This window comes from Leucoraja erinacea, chromosome 4 (genome assembly GCF_028641065.1).
Source record: "Leucoraja erinacea ecotype New England chromosome 4, Leri_hhj_1, whole genome shotgun sequence".
Classification (NCBI taxonomy): domain Eukaryota; kingdom Metazoa; phylum Chordata; class Chondrichthyes; order Rajiformes; family Rajidae; genus Leucoraja; species Leucoraja erinaceus.
In genome coordinates, this window is record NC_073380.1 from 50,135,922 (window position 1) to 50,159,119 (window position 23,198).

At 41.6% G+C, this 23,198-nt stretch overlaps 1 protein-coding gene across 1 annotated transcript in view; it reads right to left on the bottom strand.

The window, feature by feature from the left end:
- Window positions 1-23,198, bottom strand: part of lpin2 (lipin 2) — a 90,742-nt gene that overhangs the window by 12,789 nt on the left and 54,755 nt on the right. The window contains 8 exon segments of the mRNA XM_055634202.1: window positions 1,337-1,485; window positions 3,095-3,239; window positions 6,509-6,576; window positions 9,896-9,985; window positions 11,287-11,356; window positions 13,958-14,051; window positions 18,630-18,817; window positions 21,203-21,302. Of these exon segments, the coding sequence (XP_055490177.1) occupies window positions 1,337-1,485; window positions 3,095-3,239; window positions 6,509-6,576; window positions 9,896-9,985; window positions 11,287-11,356; window positions 13,958-14,051; window positions 18,630-18,817; window positions 21,203-21,302 (904 nt within the window).

Sequence of the window (23,198 nt, forward strand, 5' to 3'; positions counted from 1 at the left end):
ATGAATGCTGCAGACTGCAATTGGACCACTAGAAAGTTCTTAGTAAAGTTTCAAAGATTGTAAGCCATACCTTTAAATAGGAAAAAGTGCAGGACATAAATTAGTTTACAAATAGCACATGATTTGGTCAAAGCTTTCAAAGATTTTAAGACGAAAAATGGCAAAGTTATTAATAAATGATTTTTCTTGTATAGGAAGTCGAGGATATTGAAACATTGTTTAAAAAAAGAGCAAGCCTTGTACAAATGAGTAACAGAGACCTGGAACTCTTCTGCAAGAGTGTTAGGGGTCGATTGTTAATTTTAAAGCTAAAAATCGATGGATTTTTGGTATAAGGAATATTGGAAAGTGTATTTAGTGCAAGATTGCAGGCTCAGTCTTCCAATGACTGCTCAATTTTAAAGTGCTAAACAGCCTTGCCCTATGCATTCTTTGAAGTTTCTAGCAGCCAGTCCCAACACAAAGGATCAAAAAGCCCAGAGATTTATGGCCCACAGTGCTCAGAGCGACTGAGGAAAAGTTTTTTTTTAAATGCACTCTTACATATATACACACACACATACAATTCTTTAAGAACACATGAAAGTAATAAAGGAGAAAATAGAAACAGATTTATAAATTAGATGACCTTTGAAAATCTTGGTCCTGTTGAGTAGAAACTTAAAACTTCACTGTAAGAAGCTGTTCAGAGTCGTTATAGAATGATTCAAAAGGATATGGACACTGGAAAAAGACAATGAAGCAAAGAACAAAAGGCTGGATCATACGAGAATCAAGAGAGTGGGGATAATGAATGCTACAGAGTGCAACAGGGCTATTAAAAAAAGTTCAAAGTACAGTTTAAAAGATCACAAGTCATTTTTAAAGAGGGAAATGTGCAGGAATGCAACAGAAATGAAACCATCACTTATGGAAGCAATCAACAAAACACACACACAGTTTAGTTGAAAACAAAAAGAGAGGGTAAGCTTCCATGATTTTTTATTGACAAGACACTAGTATGAATTCAAGAATGGCATTCAAAATACTTTTTCTTAAATTGCACAACAAATTACTTGGCAAAAAAACTGCATCATACTTAAAAGCAACAAAAACCTACATAAATTTCAAGGTTCATAGATAAAACTGTATTGAAGACAGACACAAAATACTGGAGTAACTCAGTGGGTTACTTCAGCATTTTATGTCTATCTTTGGTGTAAACCAGCATCTGCAGTTTCTTCTTACACATTGTATTAAAGGTTGTTTCAAGCAACTTGTTTGCCACCCAAAAAATCGCTGTTTTTAATGAAAAGAACCCGATAGTGTATATGTACTTTCTATTTCCACAACCTACTTAGTAATTGTTCCATCAATATCAGATATGATGACTTTGTCATTCCAATTCCAGAGGTATATCGTTCCTTCACAGCGGCAGGTACCTTGGTACTGTGTTGTTATACTAAAGACTGCATCGTTTGGCCCCTCTTTCAGTTTAAGACTTGCCTTTGGTATACATGAACACAAGAAGAAGAAAAATTAAGACTCAAGAGTTTAACTATTTTCATTCACACTTCATTCTCAAATTACATTTAACCATATAACCATATAACAATTACAGCACGGAAACAGGCCATCTCGGCCCTTCTAGTCCGTGCCGAACACTTACTCTCACCTTGTCACCAGTTTCTCTAAAACCAAGCCATCAGTCACGACTGGAGTAAACGTTTCTGGAAAAAGGTTTGGCAGCGGCACGTTGGCGTAGAGTTGCTGTTTTACAGCACAGCACCAGAGAAACAGGGTTTGATCCTGACTATGGGTGCTGTCTTTATGTAGTTTGTATGTTCTACCCATAACCTGCGAGGGTTTTCTCTGGGATCTCTGGTTTCCTCCCACACTCCAAAGACGTACAGATTTGTAGGCTAATTGGCCCTAGTGTGAAGAATAGTGTTAGTATGCAGGGATCGCTGGTCGGTGTGGACTCGATGGGCCAAAGGGCCTGTATCTGCCCTGTATCACCAAACTAATTTAAAAAAAAAGATATTTGGTCTTTTTCTGGATGGCAGACAATATATAGTGGTAGTTGCCTCAAGAAAATGTCCAAGAATGACACAGATTTCCATCATGATTGTCAAGGAATAGAAGTGAATAACTTGGCTTTTTTTCATATTAAAGTTGTAAGCTCCTCTCTTTCCCAGAATCCCTAAACCCACTAGAGTACCCTCACTGTTTTATCAGCACAAACTTTAGACCTGCCCAGAATTGTATTATTTAATTTAAAATTGGATATAGTCATACAGCATGTAAACAGGCCCTTCGTCCCAACTTGCTCACATCAGCCACCTTGTCCCAGTTGCATTAGTCCCACCTGCCTGCGTTTGGCCCATATCCATCTAAATCTGTCTTATCCATGTACCTGTCTAAATGTTTCTTAGTAATGTCTCTGTTAGTACCTTTCTCAACTATCTCCTCTGGCAGCTCATTCCATATATCCACCACCCTTCGTTATCCCTCAGGTAATGAATAAAAATAAATATACTATGCTCATAGCTCTTGCCCCAGTTTTGGTACACACTTCACGTATCTGCTGGGTTCAGAAATTCAATTGTAGAGCAAATATATTGCACACACAGCAATCTTAAACATATTTCAAAATATTGATGGCAGTACAGTGGTGTAGCAAAGGTGGCACACTAGTAAAGCTGCTGCCTCACAGCACCAGAGACCCAGACTTGATCCTGATCTCGGAAGCTGTCCATGTAGAGTTTGCACACTCTCCTTGCGACTGTATGGGTTGCCTCTGGGTGTTCCAGTTCTCTTTCCACATCCCAAAAAATTGCTGCTTTGTAGGTTAATTTGTTTCTGTAAAATTGCTCTTAATTAGCAGGGAGTGCAATAGCACACAACTAATTTGAATAGGTGGATGACATGGTCTCAGAGAGTCGAAGGGCCTGTTTCCGTGCTGTATCTCTAAACTAAAAGTACTCAAGCATTTTTGTTGCAAGAAGTTAAATGTGCATCTGAGAAATCTAGTATGTCTTGAACCCCTATGTACTAAAAATGAATAATAATATCTAAATGAAGCAAATAATCATGTGGTGGAAGACTTTCTTACAATTTGTTCCGAAGATAACCGCAGAGACTTCTTGTAGGAAACAGAGTATCCCTGAGTGGGGTTCTCAGTATGTTTTGAATCATTTGCTGCTGGTTCATTTGGTTGAGTTGGGTCTTCATCACTAGAAGAACCCTCTTCCTTGGATCTAATCAAGAGGTAAAGTAGGAAAATTATCACTCACATGTAGTGCCAAAAATTAACCGTTCTCAAAAAATTCCTTGATCAAATCCACATCAGTCATAGTTTCACAATTGATATTTGTGTGAACACAGACAGCATGCAATTATACATTTAGCAAAATAAAGCACAATGTTTTCAATTCAACATACAATAATGCAAATTCAAGTTTAAGTCAAAAATACTATATTTTGTGCAGTGTCACCATTGCTTGGGGGTCTTCTGCTGTATGCTGCAGCGGTAGAGTTGCTGCCTTACAGAGCCAGACACATGGGTTTAATCCGGACTATCATTGCTTTAGATTGGTTTATGCATGAAAGCCAATCATGGTAGAATAGCATCACTTACCCCACCCTACTGTATGATTCATACTAACACCCACTTCCTACATTACTCAGTCTTAGATGCGGTCACGATGTACTAACAACCTGCTGTACCGTTATATATGGGTACTGATTAAAGATGATCTTGAACCTCAGATTGTGTACTTTGGCTATTTACAGTTGTTGTCTGTGCAGAGTTTATACGTTCTCTGTGTGGGTTTTCTGTGGATGCCTCCCATATTCCAAAGAAAGGGAGGTTAATTGGAGTCTGTAAATTGTCCCTAGTGTGTAGAAAGTTGGATTACAGAACTATTGTATGGGTGATTGATGGTCTGCGTGGGCCGAAGGGCCCGTTTCTATGCTGTATCTCTAAACTAAATTGCATTTTCTACTCGTGCACTGCTGTGCATGAACAGCAAGAAGTAAGACAATTACACTTGCAGAAGATTTCCCAAATTGGCAGTTTAAAATATATATGGCTGGCATCACATGAATATTATCAGTTGCTTAATACAACTTGGCTGCAAACCTACTAATGGTTCTTTCCTAGATCCCACCATTGTTAGACATTATCTACAGGAGACCTGGTACCCTTTCTAACATTAGCAACTTTGTCTCACAAAATAGACTGATGCAGGAAGTTCTAGGTAGAATAATTCAGCGCAAAATTACTTGCAGATGAAAAACGAGAAGGTTTGTTGAGAGCAGCTGAGAAACCAAGGGAAAGAACATGAGGAGAAAATAAGAAGAATGCAAGAAAAAGAGATAGAAAGATCAGAAGCCATCACGTCTTCAATAGTTAAAATCTGAAGGAATAAAAACCAATGATCACAGATGAGCAGAGTATCTTTTTTCAGTGCTATATATCCATAATAATGCTCTGATTTGTCAGTCCAAGTTATGTTAAATGGCAGCAATTAATAGCTATAATCTCTATTATTTTGCATCTGTGATAATAAGTAACCATAATTGCATGTTCTATTTATATCTACCAAGATAGCAATTTAATTTAAATTACAGTGAATCAGTGGCCTTAGACATAGGACCTGATGTAGTAGTGTGTTAGATTGGAAAGAATCCAAGCATTAGTTTGTTTGGTAGTGGGAAGGAAGTTTTAGCATTTCTTGCCGAAAAGGAAATAAAATTAATAAAGATGCAGAGAAGCTTTTGTATTCAAAGTAGAAAACAGACAACTTTATTTCACTCCTTTTTTAAATGTACACATTGGGCGGCATGGTGACACAGCAGTAGAGTTGCTGCCTTACTGCGCCAATGACCCAGGTTCGATCCTGACTATGGGTGCTGTTTGTACGGAGTTTGTACGTTCTTGCTTGGGTTTTCTCAGAGATCTTCGGTTTCCTCCACACTCTAAAGACGTACAAGTTTGGCTTGGTGTAAATGTAAATTGTCCTTAGTGTGTAGCAGGCACGTGCCGTCAGGGTAGGCAAGGTAGGCACTGCCTACCCCGACTAAAATTATAACATGGTAATTACTAAATATAAATATTAAAAGCATTGGAGAATTACGCCTATCTAAGAGATCGATCTCTTAGATAGGCATAATTCTTCGTGCCTTTCATCCGCAGCACTTGTAACCCTTGAAGGTCTGTGCAGCTCACGTGCCGTCAGCGCTGCTGGAATCCGTCAATTTCAAGCGAGGCTGAAGGCAGCTGAAATTCTGCCTTTGCAGCACTGAGCAGGTGCAGCATCCTACTGCACATGTGCAGCGCTAGTTTCTTGGCGGGATTTTCAAATATGGATTGTCATTATTTTAAGTGTATCTTAGGAAACAGGGAGAGAAGAATGGAGCTTGTGTACTGATAATGTGGCAAGTACATTTCTTGGTGATGTTTTTAAATACCGTATTTCCCGGGGTGTGGGGGTGGGGGGGCGAGCTCCTTTCACAGCGTTTGGGGAGTCTGGCCCGGGGAAAAGTTGTGGGGAGGGTAGAAGCGGACCGGACAGCGGAACTGGCCGCCACCTCAGCGTCTTCTGCCGGCCCCCGCTCACCTCTGGCAGCTCTCCATCTGAAAACCTCTCTCCTGCCACTCACTGGCCCCACTCATGTCAGCTTCCCGCAAATCCTTAATTACTGACAGCGCTATTGAGGTTACTCGGTAGTGGGAATTTAAGGATTTGCAGAAAGCGGTTGACACGAGCGAGCGGCAGGTGAGAGGTGTTCAGACAGAGAGCACTGCCAGAGGTGAGCAGGCCGGCAGAATGCGTTGAAGTGGCGGCCAGTTCTGCTGTCGGGTCCCGGCAGCCGCTCGCAGCTCCCTGAGCTGCTTCTATCCCCGGCTAAAATGTGGTGGCTCCACGCCTGGAGCACTGCGGCAGCGGTGAGTGAGTTACTGGCATTATCCCCGACCCCCTCCTTGTCAACACTCCTGCCCTCCCCGCAACTTTACCCCTGGCACAGACTCTCCACACACTGTGAAAGGAACTCTCCCCCCAATTGGTCCCTTGAACAAGTGTTGTCATTCAATTAGATGACAACTGATTCAACTTTTCCCTGTGCTCCCGTTTTTCCCCACCATCTCTCCACCTGCCATCACCCTTCACCCCCCCAACTCATACCGTTTTTATTTTTATTTTTTATTTTTACGCAGAGAACAATCTGCGCACGTGCGGTTTAAGTTTTTTTTTATAAACCGACGGACTGGCTGCCCCGAGAAATTACTCACGGCACTTGCCTGGTGTATAGGATAGTGTTAATGTGCAGGAATCGCTGGTCAGTGTAGACTTGGAGAGCTGAAGGGCCCGTTTCCGCACTGTATCACTAAACTAAACACAGGTTCTCCATCTTATAAAAGCAGCAAATATTAGTGAAAGTCAAAGACATGCAAATTTAAGATTTTGAGGTTTGGCAAAAGTAATTGTTACTGGCTTGGGGTCCAAAGTGTGTCAAACTTTACCTGCTGGTGACAGTGTTTCGGAGTTGATCAGGTTTGTTGGCGTCATTCAGTTTTTCTTGTGTTTCAGGCTGCCAAAGCATGTGAAAACAACGATTACAGAAATGAGGGGAGAAGGAACCATAGAAGCAAAGGTTGAACAAACCCTCTCAAACTAATTTCTTTCAGAATTTGTCATGATTCGGCCTCAATCTATTCAAGAAAGATTTTTCCAAACAAAAATTCTCTCTACACCTAGCACAATTGGCCAGGTCAGATACACCATGTAATATGTTGAGTAATGCCTGTTAACATAAAATACATACAAAAGCACTGATTAGATTCTAAAACAGTAATATCTCCTATATATTATTTAGCAGTGTCTTGGGAGTACTCTCACCATCAAAATAGAGCATGCTGGTGTCAGAAAATAAATTCCAACAGTCCAATAATAAATTGGTTTAAAAGGTTAGCACTGCAATCTTCAGATGCCTCAGCATGGAATGCTCCATACCCGTCTGTAAATACATGTTAAAAAGCCCTCTTTCCATTTGGGTATTTGCCGAATTTTGCGGTGGACTTTCTGCCACTAGCAAGAGTAAAGCAATCATATGGCTAGAAGACATGGGCGGCACAGTGGGCACAGCAATAGAGTTGCCGCCTTACAGTGCCAGAGAACCAGGTTTGATCCTGACTGCGAGTGCTACCTGTACAGAGTTTGTACATTCTCCCTGTGACTGCGTTGATTTTCTCCAGTCGCTCTAGTTTGCTCCCACATTCCAAGGATGTGCAGGTTTGTACGTTAATTGGCTTCTGTTAATTTGTTCCTATCGTGAGTAGGATAGAACTAGTGTACAAGTGATCATTGTTCGATGCAGCAGAAGGGCCCTGTTTCATAGAAACATAGAAACATAGAATTTAGGTGCAGGAATAGGCCATTCGGCCCTTCGAGCCTGCACCGCCATTTAATATGATCATGGCTGATCATCCAACTCAGTATCCCGTACCTGCCTTCTCTCCATACCCTCTGATCCCCTTGGCCACAAGGGCCACATCTAACTCCCTCTTAAATATAGCCAATGAACTGGCCTCAACTACCCTCTGTGGCAGAGAGTTCCAGAGATTCACCACTCTCTGTGTGAAAAAAGTTCTCCTCATCTCGGTTTTAAATTCCCCCTTATCCTTAAGCTGTGACCCCTTGTCCTGGACTTCCCCAACATCGGGAACAATCTTCCTGCATCTAGCCTGGCTTTCCACGCTGTATCTCTAGGAACCAAGGAATGGTGGATATTTGACAGCTCTGGCAGGTTAGAGGGATGGAGATTCTGAAGGTAGCATTAGGCCCTGGTGCAGGAGAATACCCCATGCTTGAATCTGTCCAGCAAGGAGTTGCAGTATCACTCAACCTACCTGGACAAAATTGCCTGGCAGGATGGAGCAAAGGGAGACCCGGTGTGAGTGAGGAGGGAGCACTCTAGTTTTAAAATCCTCTGCCCAGGGGACAAGCTTGCATTTGTTTGTTTCGTTGTTCGTTCCTGTTAAGGAGCCGTGCACACGGCAGCCAGTCAACAGCCACTTGTATTTTTCTTTTTTTTTCCACTTTTAATTTAATTTTAATTTCATGTTTTTGTTTACCTTGTTGTGTGTTGTGGCTGTTGGCAGACAAATTTCCCTCTGGGGATGAATAAAGTTCTATTGTATCATATCAGAACCACTCATGCTTGCCACCTCCGAACAAGCTGTGGCTGCTCTTACTCTCAACAGATCTTCAAGTGACAATTGTTTGAAGTTTGCCTGGTAAAGACCATCCCCAGCTTTCCACCTAAATGCACCACATATGCGCAAGCCAAATTAAGATCATAAGACATCGGAGCAGGATTAAGCCATTCAGCCCTTTGATTCTACTCTGACATTCAATCATGGCTGATCTATTCCCCCCCCCCCCCCCCCCCCCCCCCCCCCCCCCCCCCCCCCCCCCTCAACTCTATTCTCTTGCCTTGTCCCAGAAACCTTTGACACCCTTAGTATCAAGAACCTTATCAATATCTGCTTTGAAAACACCCACTGTCTTGGCCTCCACAGCAAAATGTGGCAATGAATTCCACAGATTCTGGGTCTGGCGGCGCCTAACGGCAGCGGCTCGACTACAGTCGTTGGCTTTTTTAATTTTTTTGTCTTGTTAAATGTATGTCGAGCTAGTTTCTATTATTTTTTAGCTGATTATATGTGGGGGGTGGGGGGGGGCTGTGGGGGAAACCGTTTAATCTCTTCCCTGTGCGGGGACCCGACTTTTTCCCTGTCGGGTCTCCGATGTCGTTGGGCCTAACAACGAGGAGCCGGCGGCAGCCTCCGGCCGGGGACTAGCCTGAGGGCTCCAGTCACGGAGCCTGCGGAACTGACATCGCGGAGCTGGCCGTCTTCGCAGCGGGAAGAGCTGTGGTGGCGCACGGCTGTGACCTGGCTTTTGGAGCTTCGGAGGCTCCGGCTGCAGGCCCGGTGGACGGTAACATCGGGAGCTCGCAGGTCCCTGGTGGGAGACCGCTTTTCTGAGCTCCCGCAACGGCAACTTCTCCCGCTGGAATCGCAGGGTTTAAAGGACACGGAGCCGGGGCCTAACATCGCCCGGCGCGGCTTAAACGGCCACAGGACTTGCCATCGCCCACCGGGGGCTTTAACATCGGATCCCCAGTTTGCCTCGACGCTGCAGTTGGACTGCTGGACCGCGGGAGAAGAACAAAGGGAAGAGATAAAGACTTTGCCTTCCATCACAGTGAGGAGGTGTTGGAGATTCACTGTGATGGATGTTTATGTAAACTATGTTAAGTGTGGGTCTTGGGTTTTTTTTGTAATATAAAAACTGTAGGAAACAAAATTTTGTTCAAACCAAGTTGTTTGAATGACAATAAAAGGCATTCTTCTATTCTCTACCACCCTCTGGCTAAAGAAATCCCTCCTGATCTCTACGCTAATGGCACTTCCTTTTATTCTGAGGCTGTACTCTCTGGTTCTTGACTCTACTATTACTGGAGACTTCTTTCCACTTTCACTCTAACTCAGCCTTTCATTATCCAATAGGTTGCAATGAGAAACCCTCTCATCCTTATAAACTTTAGCGGGTACAGGCTCAGTGCCTTCAAATGCTCCTGGTGTTTTGATAGTTACTAAGCCATGCCTCTAGAATTAGCTTTCCGTCAAAAAGATAGTTACTAGATGTCCGATATTGAAAAAAGTATTGGACTATTAAAAAATATTGAAAAACACATTTAATACCAAATATATTTAACTTCAATCCAAAAGAATTAAGTTTCCAACCTATTTGTTGAAATAAATAGAATTACTCAGTCTAAACAAGACTACTGATCTCTCAGCAACAAGGTTAACCATAATGAAATAAATTAGCAATAGGCTTACCTGTATGACAGTACTGTCTCTTTTGCGCCAGAACCACCACCTGCCAGACTTCTTTGGCATCTTCACTTTTACCCAGTCATCAATTGTTTTCTACAAGTGCAGAATGAATGTGGGTGCGTCTTAATACAAGTTAATTATTGGACGAGTTTTAAGGTATATGACCCATTAATTTAATTTGGTAATTATCACTTTTTGTTTATTTCCATTTAGTGACTGCATATTTAGTGCCGAACTGACGTACATTTTTGCCTAATAAGACATATAATTCTGCACACCACCTACATCATAAACGTTGTCCATAATTAGGAAAAGATTATGTTAAAACTATATAAATCATTAGTTAGGTTAGTGAGAGACTGCATATTTAGTGCTGAACCAATTTGCCTATTAATGTATATATTTCCACAAACTAAACCACAAATGTGTTCTAGAGTCACAGCAAGATGATCATACTGAATCACTTCTCAGGCTAGTAAGAATATTATGTCTCTTTTTGGACACATTTCCAGTATATATGGAAAAGCATGGAGAGGGTGCTGAAGAGATTTACAAGATCAATACTTCAAAAGAGACTTCAAAAGGAAATCTGAAAGTTTCAGATAATGTGAGTTAGGACAATATCTTCAGTAGCTGGAAATCAGAGGGTACAAATTTGCAGAAATTATAATTTGTTTCTAAAGCTTAATATACTTTTAGGGTAAATTGATGTCACAGAAATAGTACTCGCTGCAGAAAGTCAAGCGTTAAAATGTCAAAAGGTGAGAAAAGTGAATTACAATTCAGAAAACAATTACATGGGGAAGTTGAGGAAGTAATGGCAGGGTTGAACAACGTAAATTGTAAAGGGCCAAGTAGCCTTCTGCACCAAACTCATTGAGAAATGTAGCTATCTTTAACATCCAACATCTGGAACACATAGAACTGATTTTCTCAGTGTGTACCTCAAAATGGATTAAAATTCCATGTGGCATAACGGCTATTTGTGGCTGCAGCAAACCACTGATCATATGCATTTGCAAAAAAATAACAGAAACATGGAACCGCATATTCTGGTTTACAATAAAAAGACTGTGCTGGAGTTACTCAGCAGGTCTGAAGAAGGGTTACAACCTAAAAAGTTACCCATTCCTTCTCTCCAGAGATGTTGCCTGTCCTGCTGAATTACTTTTGTGTCTGTCTTTGGGGTCAACCACTAAGTTGCACTGGCACTGTGTTGCATCTTCTTTTGGTGAAAATTAACACATTGTTTTTTAATAAAAGGCATATTTAACAATTAACAGCTTAGCAATGATTAATACACTGATTATAATTATATCCGTGCCATTTTATACAAATAAAACTTCTAGTAATCTTAAAAATGCAACGCAATGGTTAAAGTCTGTTTGCTTTACCTTGGGTAGGCACTTTTGGAAAGCTTGCATGCTGAGAATCATGGGTGCAGCCAATGTCCAGTTATAGTACCTGCACAGTAACACAATTTATATAAATTCGAGAAAAAGTAGACAAAATATATGCTCAACACCAAAAATATACATAACATATTAGGTTAGAAAGAATACTGACTGGTGATAAAAGTTCAGTCAAAGATAGACCCAAAAATGCTGGGGTGTAACTCAACGGGACAGGTAGCATCTCTAGAGAGAAGGAATGGTTGATGTTTCAGGTCGAGACCCTTCTTTCTTGAGTCTGAAGAAAGGTCTTGAACCAAAAAGTCACCCATTCCTTCTCTCCTGGGATGCTACCTGTCCCGCTGAGTTACTCCAACATTTTGTGTCTATCTTTGGTTTAAACCAGCATCTGCAGTTCCTTCATACACGATAAAGTTCAGTCAATGAGAATCTAAAAATTTTTTGTGAAGTGTGGATAAATGCATAATTACAGAAACTAAAGCAGCTGCCGTGCTTAAATGCACCAGGTTCCTTGCCATTCACAGTTGGTTTAGTCTAATTTTCCTCCACATTATATACGCAGTAACAGAAGCATATTCACGTTCCATTTCAAGGTAATGTAACAAATCGTCATTGCTTTAATATCAAAAATCTAGGTTCAGGAATAAATGCCCTTTGCTGCAAATAGATTTCACTACCAGTAAATGCCAGTAAGAAATTCAACCACAAGCACTTCATATTTAGATTTCTTTAATTATCTATTTTTAGAAATATTAATTGTATGTTATATTTAATTATTTTAGTTAATAATATCTGTAGAAAAGAAGCAATTAGACATGTACATGGATAAGACAGGTTTAGACGGACCTGGACTGAACGCAAGGAAGTGGGACTAGTGCAGATGGGACGTGTTGGTGGGGTGAGCAAGTTGAGCCGAAGGGCCTGTTTCCACGCTGTATAGCTCTGAGAGAAGCTAAATGATCAGATTAATTTAAATTAAGAGTAAAATCTAAGGTTCAGTTCTTAAAAACCAATGGTTCAAGACAAACAATTTGTGTAATTATTTATTTAGGGTGGATTAATGTGTATACAATGAGCTCATGCCCCGGGACACAATCTACAACAACCACAAGTCAGTAAAGCAGCATACTAATACAAGATATATTACAATGTTCAAAATGCTGCAAAATAATTACATTTTACTAGATTTGTTAAGGGTTTTGTTACAATTATTTCATGGCTCGATGTTTGTTTTAATTGGTTGAGTACTGTATGAAGCAAGGTTACTAGGTTGTTTGAACATTTGGGACGGGGTGGGGGAAGAGAAAAAAGTCGGAGTGGGAGGTGAGCAATGAACTCGAATACTTGCCCTTGAATCTTTCTGGTCCAGTATACCCAAGAGTACAAATGATTGAGTAAATTGAAGGCCTTTTAATTTTGTATCAATGTGGTCAATACATTGCAATTTCCACAGCTGTGCGATCAATAAGGGCACTATTTCATTAAAATAATTTGAGATGCTTCCGAATGGCCCTTCCATAATATAGGGTACTGTTCGATTCACCTTACCACAGAGGACACTGGATTTTTTCTCAGAAACTGAAGTGCTTCAATGCCAAGAACTATATTCAGCATTCTGTTTCTTCTCCCCTGATCTAGCTAATGTACTCAAGTTTGACTCTGAACTGATTGCATTTATGTATAGTATTATCCGTTCTATTGGATAGCATGCAAGCAAAGCTTTTCACACCACCTTGGCACATGACATTAATAAACCCAAAGACGCAAGGCTAATAGAGCAAATAGTTGGGCTTGAAAAAACAATTGAACAAAAACTAATCAACAAATAAAATACCAAAAACTACTGCTACACCGCAAGGTGTACAGTAAACCCTTGTTTTAATGTATCTTAGGTGTGGGAATGGTGTCCGTGATTGCTGATTGTCTGCTATAACTAAGGTATTATCATTGTATAAGTGGTAGAAATAAACAACTGCCGTTGCTGGTTAATACACAACAAGACACAAAGTGCTGGGGTAACTCAACAGGCCAGGCATCATCTCTGGAAAACATGGATAGATAATGTTTTGGATCAAGACCCTTCTTCAGTCTCTCGATCCAGAACGGGTCCTGGAACTCGGGTGAGTTGACAGCCCTTGCCTACTGGCGGAGAGGCAAGGATCAGTGGAATCAATTATCACGGCCCATGGGAGGCCAGAATTCACGTAAGGGTCGGTGGTGGCGCCGATGCTGTAAGGGACTAGGGAAGCTGTGAGAACTGGCGGGTGGCGTGGGCATCCGGGGCGGGCAGTGCTAGCTGGGGATGGCATGGGCAGCCTGGGCTGTAAGTGGCAGGGGAGGCAGTGCGAGCTGGGGGTGGCCTCAGCAGCCGGGGCTGTACGTGGCAGGGAAGGCAGTGCGAGCTGGGGGTGGCCTCGGCAGCCATCAGTAAGTCCATCCGCTATAACCAAAATCTGTAATAAAGAGGTCTGTTAAAACAATGATATACTGTATAGCTTCTTGTTCCACGTACACAAAGTGGAAATAAATCAAATTTGAGACAACTTGTACCTGGAAATGTTGCTTATATAATCCAGCATTTTTTCCAGTTGCATTACAAATTCTCTTTACATAAACTCTAACAACAACATGTTCATATCATCAGATATCATACCTGTTATTAATTCTTAGAACAATATTAGGATCATCTATAATTCCAGGATTTTCAGCAAATTCTTGATATGTAACAACATGTTGCAAAAATTTCTCTGCAAAAGAATGGAAGACAAGTAAAAGCTTGAATATTTGTCTATTTTGTCCAGTTCAGAGATTCGCTTTTTATGGTTAATACATTCAATTTAACTTATGCTGCTCCCCCTTTTAAATACGAAATGTAGACGAATCACACTTTTCCTTGCTCCATTTTCTCTCAATCTGTAAATCTAATCAAGGTTCAGCTGATATCTTGGAAGTACTTGGTAAAATTAATCATGAATATTTTCTAAACTCCAGACTTCACTGAATACTTGTCCAATATGGTTTGGCTGCACTTGTAAACTCAGCATGCCAAAGATTCAGAGAAAAACCCGAGTCTCACCACAACTACAGACGATGCCAACATTCTCTACTTAGTGTCATTTTATATCAATTTAAGTTGAACAAAAACTTAGCACTTATTATTACACTTATCATAAAAGGATAAAGCAAAAAATGAAATTAATCGATGTTTGCTGAGTGATTATCAATGTTGGGTTTACAATAGAAAACAAGAATGGAACATCAGAAAATAACATCCGTCCACGTACTCTTTATTTAATGAAGTAAGGAAAGTAATTTTTCATTTCCAAAATCATGAGGTAAAACTTTTTTCTTCTACCATGAAATGGGACATATCGTGAAGTGATTTCAGAATGAAAACACATGGTCAGACAAAGGATATCAAAGGTGCCCTGTGCATAAATCTTTGAGCAAGGGCATAATATGGAACAAATGCCAATTCAGCTGCACTGTACTTCATAAGCAATCTGAATGAATTTATCATTAGAAATAAAGTTACTAACCTAAGATTTAAAGGAAAATAGTGGCAAATCAGAACTACCACCAAGCAAGCCGCTGTTTTTAAACACCTTACCACTAAACTAACAACTGGGAGGGGCAGGTAGGGAAGAAAGGTAGTAGTGAAAGCTGTTTGTACATTTCTTATAAAAGAAACCGATGATCATTAAAAATACAAGCTAAAGTGGAGGCCAATGTAAATAAGTAAGTTTATTGGCCAAGTATTCACATACAAGGAATTTGCCTTGGTGCTCCGCCCACAAGTAACAACATGACATACAGTGACAGTGCATTAATAAGAAGTATTATAGAACATAGTGGCAAAAAATAGAAAATGGAGATTCAGTTAACAAGAAAAATATTAATTAGCCGTATGTGCATATCATCCAATGTATAACAAAGGTATATTTTAAGCAAGAACCAAAAATAATTGTAGGAAGAACTGATGATTGGCTTCATGATGAATAAAACTTAAATATTGCAGGATAATAATAGATTTAAATATGATAACAAAGGAAAAGGGAATAAGATGCCCATTTTAACTGAATTAAGAATGATTGAATGTGTCTCCACCCAAAGGGAATAAATGAACAGATTGTTGTATATATCACCCAATAATGGATGTAAAATGGAAGAGTTAGGCGAGTTTGGTATTCTGAAAAACGCAAGGAATCATGGGATTTGTCAAAGGTCGAGTTTATTTAAGGGGCTAGTGGAATCAAGGGATATGTGGAGAAGGCAGGCACGGGTTATTGATTGGGGATGATGAGCTATGAGCTGGCTCCTCCTGCACATATTTTCTATGTTTCTATGTCGAATGCTATAAATAAAAATCAAACAAAGCACTGTAGATTCAGTGAGTATATTCTGGGTCCGATTTTTTAATCTTTTTTCTGTGGGAGACCGGGGGGTGGTCGCAACCGTGCCCGGAACACCGGCCCCCCAAGCCCACCACCAGCACGGAGAAGCGCCAACTCCAGTTCACCTCCGCCTCTCCCGCTGGGCCAACTGACAGCCCCGTCCGACGACATCAGCGACCCCAAGCCCACAGCCAGCGCCAACTCCAGCCCAACCCTGCTCCAACTCCAGAGGAACCCACATCCTGATGGGCAGCGACAGCGACAAGTGCCAGTTTGCCCACAACCTGGCCGAGCTGCGCTCCCTCAACCATCACCCCAAGTACAAGCCGTACCTTCCACAACACCAGCATCTGCCCCAATGGACCCACTGCCACTTTATCCACAACCCCGAGGAGGAGCGAGGGCCAAGACCTCACCCAAGCCAGAGCTTCAGACTGGGCTCGCCCTCCTCTGACCTGGCGCTCGACTGGGCCACGTCGCGGGCGGCCTTCAGCCCCGACCTGGAGTTGGAGCTGGCCCAGACTCGGGCTTGAGGCTGGGCAAGCAAGGGGGAGGAGGTTGCTGCAGCCGCCAACACCACCAACAGCACCAGCAGCTCCAGCGAGTGCCCGGCCTGCCCATGGCCGGCAGGAGCCCGTCCACAGGCTCTCTCTGTGACCAGGACGACTCCAGTAGCCGTGGCTCCGAGAAGTTCGTCTTCGAGCAGGACCGGCGGCTGCCCATCTTCAGCAGGATCTCGGTGTCGGACTGAGGGGAGCGGGGTGGAGGTGGAGGGCTGCCGGCCAACCCGGCGGGACAGGCAGAGCCGAGCTGGAGCCAGTGGCTGCAGCACCGGCTGCAAGTCCAGGGCCGCCCACCCAGCCCAGGGCCACCCCAGACAGAGATGAGACATCTGGGAGGGGACGGCCCAGCAGCAACTCAACAGCGGCCACTGCGACAGAGAGCCGACCCCGACCCCGGACGAAATGCAAGCCTGCACACAGTGCAGCACCACCGTTGCCAAGATTATTTATAGCTAGTGACCTATGACCTGGGCATGCGCAGTCGGAATACCGAACTCACTTATTGAGCATATGAATTAGGAGCAGACCATTCAATCCCACAAGCCTGTTCTGCGATTTAACAAGATAACGTGGTGTCAGGGGTTATGGGGAGAAGGCAGGAAAATGGGGTTAGGAGGAAGGTATGGATCAGCCATGATTGAATGGCAGAATAGACTTGATGGGCTGAATGGCCTCAAAACTTCTGATCGAATTGTAACTTCAACTGCATTATTTGCAGTGACCTTTGACTGCTTTGTTTATTAAGAAACTATCTGCCCATTGTAAAAAATACTCTATGACTCTCCTTTCTTAATGGGTGACGTTTAATGATTCAACAGAGACCCTTTAGTTCTAGATATTCTCAAGAAGAAATATCCTCTCTAGGTCCACCTGATCAAAACCTCTTAGGATCTAAAATATTTCATTAAAGTCATCTCTCATTCTTCTAAACTGTAGCAGACAAACCTAAACTGTCCAATCTTTCCATTCTAGGCATCTTTAAACCTTCTCAGAAATGCTTCCATTTTTAATTATGGGCACTCAAGGGCACTTTTAATTGAGGGCACTTAATTAACAGCATTCAAGATGCATCTCACCTGTTATTTACAATTGAAGCATAACCTTTATGTTTATCATAGTTTTCCCTAGCAATAAACTGTAACATTATTTACTTTCTTAATTATGATGCTGTGTTGCATGCTTATCCCTTTGTGACTCATGCACTGGAATGCCTCAGACCCTCTTTATTTCAGACCTTTGCATTTCCACAACATTTGGATTTATTTTCCATTTTCATCGTCAAAATGGCGTATCATTACATTTCTCACATTAGCTCCATTTGCTGGATCTTTGCATTCTTAACCTATCTCCATCACTTTGTGGCCTTTTTATATCTTCACAACTTACTTTCCTACTGCCTTTGTGCCATCAGAAAACTTAGCAATTTCCATCCAAATCATTTATAAAAATTGGAAAAAGTTGAGATTCCAATACTAATACCACAGCCAATCATTCCTTGCATATTGTACCAAGAAAAAGCAATAATGTCTGTACTGTGTATTCTGCTAGCCAGTCAATTTTCTATCCATGTGAATGTGTTACCTCCTACAAGGTCTAATTTCTGGAAAAAACGTTTGAATCACCTTCTCAAAAGCCTAGAAGGCAGTGGTAGAGTTGCTGCCTTACAGCACTTGCAGCGCTGGAGACCCGGGTTCGATCCAGACTATGGGTGCAGTCTGTACAGAGTTTGTACCTTCTCCCCGTGACCGCGTGGGTTTTCTCCGAGATCTTCGGTTTCCTCCCACACCCCAAAGACATACAGGTTAAAATTGGCTTGATGTATGTGTAAATTGTCCCCAGTGTGTGTAGGATAGTGTTAATGTGCGGGGATCGCTGGTCGGTGTGGACTCGGTGGGCCAAAGGGCTTGTTTCCGCACTGTATCTCTAAACTAAACACAAATACATTCACTTTTAGCTGCATCGCATTGCAACTCGATAAAATGAGCACAAGGCAATTAACAGAAATCATAATTTCAACTACCACTAATAAAATGTTTGGAAGATGGAGTGGAAAGGATAAGAGAACTTGCACTGGGTACAGGGGTTACACAGCACATGGAATCAATGTGGTACACCGATTAGATTTTGTAAATGGGAGATAGACCAGAGAAACTGAGAGAAATTAGTAATTGTAGAAGAAATAGATGATCGTAATACAAAGAAAGCTGAACTGAACGGTACATTTCTATATTACAGATTCAGTATTAAGCTGATGCAACTCATCTGATCAAAGGATGAAGAGCAATCTCAATTGTCTTACAATTTAGGTACAAGTGAAGAATATTTTCATGAAACTTCAATAATGTTTTTAACACATGTTCCATCTTACCTTTGGAAATCTCAGTATTTTCACTTAGTCCCCCACAGAGCGAGAACACAAGATCTGGTAAGTCAGAGGGCGAATCATAGGGACATTCAGTGCCACTGTCCATTGCCACGTTCTCCACCAACTGTGGGGAGTGAGAAGCAGATTGCACATCTGATTCAGTCCATTGTTTAGAACTGCTGTCAAACTCACTGCAGAAGAGAAAAAAGGGTACTGCACTTTATTTAATGTACATTGCATTAAGAGCCTTGCCAACCATAACAAAGATTACTGGTATCATAATTAGTATCAATTAAACTTCTGCTCATTCCCAGATGCAACAAATGGGGGACATGCCAACCTACTTTTGCAAGTCCCAAAGAAAATCAATCTATACATGTTTACAATACCACCATTTTACAAAGTGGGTACAAAGTTAATTTCAAATATGAATAGGCAGTTCCTAAATAGTACAATTGTGAATAACTATTGAACAACATAATGTACTCATGGATATACTGGAGGGATAAATAAAGTGGAAAAATCTTTCCGGGGCATGGCGGCACAGCGGTGGAGTTGCAGCCTCACAGCGCCAGAAACCTGGATTAGATCCTGTCTACGGATGCTGTTTGTACAGAGTTTGTACGTTTTCACTGTGACTGTGTGGGTTTTCTCCAGGCACTCTGGTTTCCTCCCACACTCCAAAGATGTACACGTTTGCAGGTTAAAGCTTTGGTAAACTGTCCCAGTGTGTCGCATGGTGCTGGTGCACAGGGAACTCTGGTCGGCATGGATCAGGTGGGCCAAAGGGCCTATTTCCATGCTGTATTTCTCTAAACAGCAGGGGGCATAGTGGGGGTGGGATGGGTGGATGAGAGTTAGATTCACCATGATAAAGAGCGTTTTATTTTGAAAATAATTTTGGTAATCAGTGAGGATCACAATCCAATGAATCCTAGCACCATTGATTTATTAAATCTCAGCCTGAAAGACTTTCTGATCCATCCACTATATGTCACTTGGAACAAAGAGGCGGGCACAGTTTATCACCAAGAAGCCTTATCTAACTGAAGCTAGGAATTCAGCATAGCCCAAGAGGATAAGCTTTATCTTGCACTGTATGCAAATTTTGTTGGTTAAGTGGGCTGGGAATAAATATTATCTTAAACCTGTAATTACTAAGTATATATGGAACAAAGGGAGTCATAGAAACAACAGCACAAAGTATGAAGGTCAGAATGATTCACCTAGATGGATGTTGGGATATGAACAAATATAGAGAAGCGAGGATGGCTGCAAATATCATCATCGAATATATAAAAGTGAGGCAAGGAAATTGGTGATTGTCTTAAGACCAAAGATGATGAATACTCAGACAGGAATGCAATATCAGTAGAAGACCAGGTTTTGGTTAACCAGGTGATTAATTATTAATTTCTGAACATTGAAGGAATATAAATTGGGAGGGAGGTGTATGCCTCGTAATTCAGACTGAAGGAGATGAGCTGGGAATCCTGAAGTATTGTGTGGGATTCTAGTTACCACATGATGGCAGTGTCTAAAACAGGTCATGATTACAGGTTGAGAGGTAGGAGATTCAGAGGAGATTGGAGTGGTAACCCACCCCATACACAGAATGGTTAGAATCTGGAACACACCATCTTAGGGGATAAGATAGGAACATTTAAGAAGCATCTATTGCAGCACGCAAATCGCCAAGACAGAGAGTGAATGACTGATTAAGTATTTGGGAGGTTGAGCAAAAGACATTACTCGGTCTCATATTTGCTCGACCATGAAATTTCCATCATGAGGATATTTCCGTCAGATAGGAGGGATGTTCATTGACCCCAAATGGTCAAACAAACAAAAACATTTTATACAAGCTTAAGAATGAAATGATCAACAACTTTAATTGATCTCGTCCTGTTAAGCGAAGAAAATATGTATTTAGGTACTGATCATTTTCCTCTTCACAAGTTCATTTCGAGGCCAATTCTGTTGTGACAACAGTCTGACACAAGGCTTGAGTAGCCACATGATTAATAGTATATACAGAAATTAAATTGACACAATATACATCTGCTCTCAAATATCATTTGACTCAAATAGTTAGCTGCAAATGGCAAAAAAAAACTGATTACCAGCTATTTATCACATTGGATTAAAAAACAGAACATTTATCCGCACAGCTAAAAGCTATTAACATCCAGATGTCAGATGTCTCTCCAGTACCTTCCTTCGTCCAAATTCCCAAACCAGTCCATCAATTCAGATGGACAACATGGTATATATACAGCTGCTCCTCGACCGACAATGGGGTTACGTTCAGATAAACCCATCGTTAATTGAAAATATCGCAAGTCGAAAACGCATTTAATACAATTTGATCATGTGACCGGACGTGAGGTGCAGCTCACTGCCATTACCGAGTGTTTGCACCATCGTAAAGCTGAAATATCATGTCAAAGCATCATAAATCCAGGAACATAAGTCACAAAATAACTGCTGGAAACAATCAGCAGGTCAGGCAGAAGCCGTGGAAAGAGAAAGTGTTAATGTTTCCCTTCAAGTGGCTGTGTCAGACAACACAGTACCTTTTAGGAAAATAACGAGCAGCAACTTCTGGTTCCAACACAGTCAGATCATCCAAATAAATGTCTTCAGGTCCTTGGTGCTGACTTCGTTTATGAAGACCTGCAAAGACACACAAAACAGAATTTCTACCCATAATTTTAATAGCTTTCCACACTCTTCAATTATTTAATACCCCAATTTCCTCTCTTGATTTACTTTTGGGGGGAAAATATCTAGGCATAGTTCCTCTCAAAAACCTCACAACAAATTCAATAATTTTCTCCAAATGAAGACATGAAAGGTTTGAAAAGTTAGATATTAGCTCTGTATGAGGATTTTTGTTTTCTAACAAGCAAAGCATGCACATGCACAATTGTTGACTATTTGATATTTTGCAAACTTTACGATTCCGAACTCTTCCGTTCCTCTATCTCTGGTTTCTGCCCAGGATTTATCTATCCCAACTGCCTTCTGGAAACATTTGGGTTCCCCAAAGATGCTGATAACACAGAACACAAATACAATTGGTGCCACTGAATCTCCACTACTTTTCAACAAGATCATGCCTGACCTATAGAGAGCCAGAACCTTTTTCCCCAGGATGGAAAAAACAATCAAATACTAGAGGGCATAGCTTTAAGGTGAGGGGGCAAAGTTTAAAGGATGTGTGCAGGGCAAGTTTTTTAAATTTAAACAGAGGGTAGTTTAATTGCATTGCCCAGGGTGGCGGTGGAAGCAGATACAATAGTGACATTTAAGAGGCTTTTGGATAATGTAGGAAATGGGGGGTATGGATTAGTGCCAGCAGGAGTTTGCCATGGCATCCTGTTCGTCATAGACATTGTGGGCCGAAGGGCTTATTTCTGTGTTGAACTGTTCTATGTTCTATCTGAAACACTATTCTAATCTAATCTATCTCTGGTTTCTGCCCAGGATTTATCTATCCCAACTGCCTTCTGGAAACATTTGGGTTCCCCAAAGATGCTGATAACACAGAACACAAATACAATTGGTGCCACCAGACTGATTCCTGGGATGTCAGGACTGTCTTATGAAGAAAGACTGGATAAACTTGGTTTATACTCTCTAGAATTTAGGAGATTGAGAGGGGATCTTATAGAAACTTACAAAATTCTTAGGGGGGTTGGACAGGCTAGATGCAGGAAGATTGTTCCCGATGTTAGGGAAGTCCAGGACAAGGGGTCACAGCTTAAGGATAAAGGGGAAATCCTTTAAAACCGAGATGAGAAGAACTTTTTTTCACAAAGAGAGTGGTGAATCTCTGGAACTCTCTGCCACAGAGGGTAGTTGAGGCCAGTTCATTGGCTATATTTAAGAGGGAATTAGATGTGGCCCTTGTGGCTAAGGGGATCAGGGGGTATGTAGAGAAGGCAGGTACGGAATACTGAGTTGGATGATCAGCCATGATCATATTGAATGGCGGTGCAGGCTCGAAGGGCCGAATGGCCTACTCCTACACCTAATTTCTATGTTTCTAATCAATCCTAATTTCACCAGATTTCTTGAAAATCCAGAAATCTATCCATCTCTTTGTTGAACACAATCAAATTTGATCTTTTGTGCAACCTGTATATGGAGTTTTGTACATTCTCCATGATCAGATGGATTTCTTCCACAACCTTACCCTCCCCATCCACAACCCCCAGCGCTTTGGCGTTCTCCCACATCCCATGGATGGGGACCTTTGTAGGTAACTTGGTGACAAAATGACTCCTAATGTAGGTGGGGTTGAGAAATATTGGGAATGTGGGATGAACAAGTTATAGGGAAAATTAGTACGGGTTGCTATAAACTGGTATAGACTCGATGAGTTGAGTGGACTTGTTGTCAATTTGTATAGATGCCATGTAGAAAGCATCATATTACAACCAATCTGCGCAAGACCATAAACATTTGCAGATGGTTGTAAATGCAGCCCAGCCCATTACTCCAACCTGCCTCCCACCCCCCCCCCCCCCCCCCCCCCCCCCCCCCCCCCCCCCCCCCCCCCCCCCC